This window comes from Drosophila ficusphila, unplaced genomic scaffold (genome assembly GCF_018152265.1).
Source record: "Drosophila ficusphila isolate 14025-0441.05 unplaced genomic scaffold, ASM1815226v1 contig_607, whole genome shotgun sequence".
Classification (NCBI taxonomy): domain Eukaryota; kingdom Metazoa; phylum Arthropoda; class Insecta; order Diptera; family Drosophilidae; genus Drosophila; species Drosophila ficusphila.
In genome coordinates, this window is record NW_025064537.1 from 23,217 (window position 1) to 28,205 (window position 4,989).

Genomic DNA, 4,989 nt, shown 5'->3' on the forward strand with positions numbered 1-4,989 from the left:
CGGTGCTCTTTTTGTTGCCAATGCCGGTATTATTGGATTGAATTGGCCTGGCCAGGTCGAGTGGGGCCGAGTGTAGTGTGGTGGCTGCCGTTTGGTTAAACAGCCCACGTTTAAACATGGCTCAGAGCGTGCTAATCAAGTGGCTCCGAAAACAAAATTACGCGACCGACTGAGCAAAAGGCTAGCTTCAACTTTGTCTCGTTTCTCATACATTTTTAATGCCCTTTCGGAGAGTTTTACAATATTTCTAAGTTGTTTGTAACATTAAAATAATTATACTAAAATAATATATATTAGATAAAAGCATTTCACTAATATCATATACTTATTATATTATGCATTATTATACTTAACTTTTTAAATGAAATATAATTATATAATTCAAGAATCAATCCACTTTTTTGCATTGATGAGCTTAAATAACAAAATTTAAGACTATACAAAAAATCTGCAAAAACAATATAGATAAATAGTTTCCATTTCTCTGAATAATTCTGTTGAATAAGGCTAACAATTATTAAGATTAATTGATATTTTATTATTGTGCAATATATGCTTAAAATAAATGTTATTCAATCATATTTTCTAAAAAGCTATTTAGGAGTGTATTTAAATCTCAATCTGAAAAAGTTCAACTCCTTCTTCGAATTTTTTTGATTGACTTTGCTTTTTATGTTATTTGGTCGCGTTGCGTTGAAGTTGCTTTTGGCTTTGGATTTGTTTTTGGTTTTGGCTTTGGTCGCCGGCGGAGCTTGGGGTTTTGGGTTTTGGGCTTGAGTTTGGGCTTGGGATTTGGGGCTAGGGCTGGGTACGCTTTGATGGCTTCTAGGTGAAGGTCATTGTGTGACTGAAATGTTAACTTGACTGGCTGTCATACTTGTACGTCGGAGTGTTTGGGCCATTTCGGTTGTGTTTTTTATGACACTTGCTTGGGTTCTACACACTTAGAAGCGCGCACGCAAGGCGGTAATTATGTGGGCTCAAAAACCGCTGGCCAACACTCAATTGAGTTTGATCTCCGGAATGCAGAGACTTTTAAACGACTGACGCAGTTTAACAAAAACTATGTTTTTCAATTAGATGTCATTAAGGAACGCGGCTTAATCATTATGTCACAAATCAGCAAAAAATTATATAAAGTTAACATGCGAAATGAACAAATGTATTCTCGGAATGAAGGAGTGTTGGAATGCAGCATAAGCTAATAAAAAAATATAGAAAATGTACTTTGAGGAAGTGTCAAATTAACGTTTAATAATAATTAAGAAAAAAATCAACAAAGTGGAAAGTGCAGGAACTTTTGGAAAATCTCTGAAAACGATCTGTGTAAAAGTTAATGTTGATTTTAATGTCGCTGTCTCAGGTTCCAATGATGATGATGCAAATGTGCGACATATTTGCAGACGAGTCAGCTTCCAATTCAGGGTTGGGTGGGTGCTTCCCCGAGGATAATGAGCTGCAGCCCCCACGAATCGAGTCTGGTGGCCCATCTAATGGTTCTGTTCGCATGGCGGTTAGGATGTTGCCTGCTGCAACTTCAGCAGCGATTCAGCACCGTTTTGCTGATGCGGCACACTCCAGAGCCATAAAAGGGCATTAGCCTCGTGAGTAGATTGCATGTTTTTACCAGGGCTTTTTGGCTGAATGTACGCTGGATTCGGAGTGCTGTGGGTGGAGTGGAGTGGAGTACAGTGGAGAGTGGGATTCGAAGGACAAAGTAGCTGTGCGCGCGCTTTGCAAAATTGAATAAAGTGCAGGAGGAGCCGAGGAGGCAACGAAGCGGAGTAAAGGGCCCAATGTTTGTAGCCAAGTCGTTTAAGGGTTGCCGCCAGCATCCAACAACTCACTGTGTTTTTTTTATGGCCTGCCTATGGAAGAGTTGCATATACAGTTGCTCTGCAAAGTCTGCAATAAAAATATTATGTTTATAGGCATTGAATATTTTCTCATTAATATAAAATCATTTTTCAACATTTCCATATTGATTTAAAATTCAAAAATTACAAAAGGTTTTAAAATCTGATTTTAAACTAAATAAATTTCTTGGTTTTATAACGTATTATTTCTTTAAAAATTTTCTTAAATATTTTTTAATTATGTATTGAGATTTGCCATCAACACAGAGTTTTTGTTTAATTTAAATAGTTATATTTATTATAAAATTATGTAAAAATTTCTTCTCTTTCGGCTTTTAGTTTTTTAAACTTCAATCTATTTTACATTTTCATAAGCGGATAACAGAACTTAAAATTTTTATTTATAAACTGAATACACAAGATAAGTCAATACGAATTGATATTTGCTGCTTTTATCTTAATCGTTATGAGAAAAATTCTTTTTGAATTTCAATCTTAGAAATGGCATTACCATTACCTTTTAAAAAAACCCATACCTACTTAACACATCTGATCGATAATGCCAAGACCGACAATCAACTATCCGATGTAGTAATTATTAATAGTTAATAGCAGACTTATTTGCATGACTGTTGAACCGTGACAACGCGTCGTATGAGCTATGCATGTTTTCGCCTGGCAATGACTCAGATTCTGTTTGAAATTGTGCACCGCCCAACGCATAAATATGAATGAGGAAATCCAAGCAAGTTGTAACTTGGGCTTAACCCAGACTGGATTTCCCAGATCGATTCGATCCGTATAAAAACGAAAGAAATTACAACTAGAAATGCAGTTGCCCGCCGATTATTGAACAGCATGAAGAGCCACATTTTTCCACTTCTGTTCCTTTTTGGAATCATTTCTGCAGTGCTAATTGCTGGCCATTCACACGATTTTATTGGATTGCCGGACGAGTCAAGCTATGATTTACTGGAGGAATCTGGCAGTGGATACAACAGTGCCGAGGAGTTCATGAATGCGATGGACGATCTGGTGAGACGTTGGCAGGAGTACGATGCAGCCGACGAAAACTCCACCGACTATCCAAGAGTCATACACGATGAGACAACACAGGATTCAATCGATATTGTTACCAAGCCAGCTAGTTGATTATAAATAGTTAATGTTAAGTATTAATTCATTCACGGCAGGTAATAACAAGATGTCTTTTCCTATTGTAATTTATTAGGGAAACATTTAAACAGTATCATAACCTTTAGGAGAACAAATTTAGAATAAATTATACTTTAAAAAACTTCTGCGCATTGTACAAACTTAAATTACAAAAAAAAAAAAAAAACTAAAAACCAGAAAGAAGGCTTTAAATAAACAAAATAATGGATAAATTAAAGTTTGTTATTTTAATTAAATAAATAGTAACTTTAAGATGTTGTTTAAAATGTTACATTTCTTTAAGTAACTTCTTAAATTGCGTATAAAATCTCAAATCTTTAATACACTTGCAATTTTTATAATTTTATACACTTTAAAATTGAATTTTTTGTTTATGTTTTATTAGAATAAAATTGCAAGTCAGTTTATTCCAGAGTCTATCACAACTCACAACCAGAATCGCGGTTAAGATGCCAATTAAACTTGTGGCAAACAAGCACCGAGTGATGTATTTCAAAGCTGGAATTTCCCAGACTCACCTCAATCAGTACTCATAACCTGTGTATATAAAGTACCAATCATATAGACCTGCTGATAACCCGGGGCAAGGCTATAAAAGCTAAGCTCGTCGGCCGACTGACATTCAGTCAACTGCAGCCAGTTCTAATTGAAGGAAAATGCAAGCCACACTCCGCATTTTGCTGCTGTGCGGATTAATCTATTCCGCGATCGCTGCATCCGGATTTCAGAGCATTAACTTTGGAGGCGGAGGAGGTGCACCTCCGGAATGGAGCGATAGTGCCCACAATTCCGATGTCGACAACTTGCTAAGGCGATTGGAAAAGTTCGATAACGATGGCAATGATCGAAACAATTGGGGAAACAACTTTGCTAGATCTTCTGGATTGGATACTGATAGATCGAAGGAATCGAGAGAGGACGCCTTTGGAATGCAATTCATTAATTTAGGTTAAGCTGAATTTTAATTTTATTGATTTTTAAAGTTCAAAATAGATTTGTTGACTAAATTCTAAATCTTGAAAAGTATTTAATAAACATAAATCACATTTTAAAATAAATATTCAAAACGTAATGCCAAAACAAGTGCATTTAAACGTTTTTCACTGGTTAAAGAACTAAGAGCCAGTTCTTATGGCTTACTCAAGGTATATAAAAATGTGGCTTAAAAGGTAGTATAATTGTTCATTTAGATATAAAAGAGAAAATAAAGTAATCTGTCAAAAAATACTTAAATCGTCTAATCAAAAACCTTGACCCATTTCACTTTCAGTTAAACTTATGTCATCGCTTAGAAAATACTACTTTTACTTTCCATTAAACAAAGCTCTAAACTCTAAATGTCGTTAATCGAGCAGCTTATGCAAATTAGATGAATAATAAACAGCAAAAAACGAAAACAGTTTTTAGCTTAGAATACTTTGACGATGAATACGTGAATTAGCATATTTATGCGATTTTATATGACCAGCGCAGGGTTCTATGTTGATTGCCGAGGTTCAGTCTTCGGCCAAAGCGTTAACCAGTTATACATAACTATAACTGGTGGAAGGTCATTGGAGGAAATTAAATCGATTTCCGCATCATCAATACGATTTGATCAGTGCTAATCAGCGAGAAAATATTACACAAGGGCTGTATCAAATAATCTACGGCAAGTTTGTATAAATAAATTTAGAGTAACACTAATTGCGTTATCTGTTAGTATAAACAAAATCAAAGAGAATGAAATTTTCATTTGTTTCTAAACGATCAATAAATCCAAATTTAATTGCCCATATTGAAGCGTAATCTCGAACTTGGCAAATCAATCAAAAACAAACATCGAACGAAACAATCAATTATTTCAATTGCAATGCAATTACTATGCAAATTCGCTTGCCACACACCAATGTGTGACTGAATACGTGTAATTAAACAATTTGACGTTTAAATTTCATTTTAAGGTACAATTTAAACG

General features: G+C 35.0%; 2 protein-coding genes across 2 annotated transcripts; both read left to right on the top strand.

Annotated features, from left to right (window-relative positions):
* Window positions 1–2,679: 2,679 nt before the first annotated feature.
* On the top strand, window positions 2,680–3,357 carry LOC108100830. Its single transcript, XM_017204899.2, has one exon. It carries the CDS (start codon window positions 2,715–2,717, stop codon window positions 3,006–3,008), a length of 294 nt encoding a protein of 97 aa, XP_017060388.1. The 5' UTR covers window positions 2,680–2,714; the 3' UTR covers window positions 3,009–3,357.
* Window positions 3,358–3,649: 292 nt separating this feature from the next.
* Window positions 3,650–4,120, top strand: LOC108100831. The gene has a single exon (XM_017204901.2). It carries the CDS (start codon window positions 3,689–3,691, stop codon window positions 3,983–3,985), a length of 297 nt encoding a protein of 98 aa, XP_017060390.1. The 5' UTR covers window positions 3,650–3,688; the 3' UTR covers window positions 3,986–4,120.
* Window positions 4,121–4,989: the final 869 nt, after the last annotated feature.

Bases quoted from the DNA above. Each gene is read 5' to 3' on its own strand.
- LOC108100830 (XM_017204899.2), top strand. From the start codon at position 2,715: ATGAAGAGCCACATTTTTCCACTTCTGTTCCTTTTTGGAATCATTTCT.
- LOC108100831 (XM_017204901.2), top strand. From the start codon at position 3,689: ATGCAAGCCACACTCCGCATTTTGCTGCTGTGCGGATTAATCTATTCC.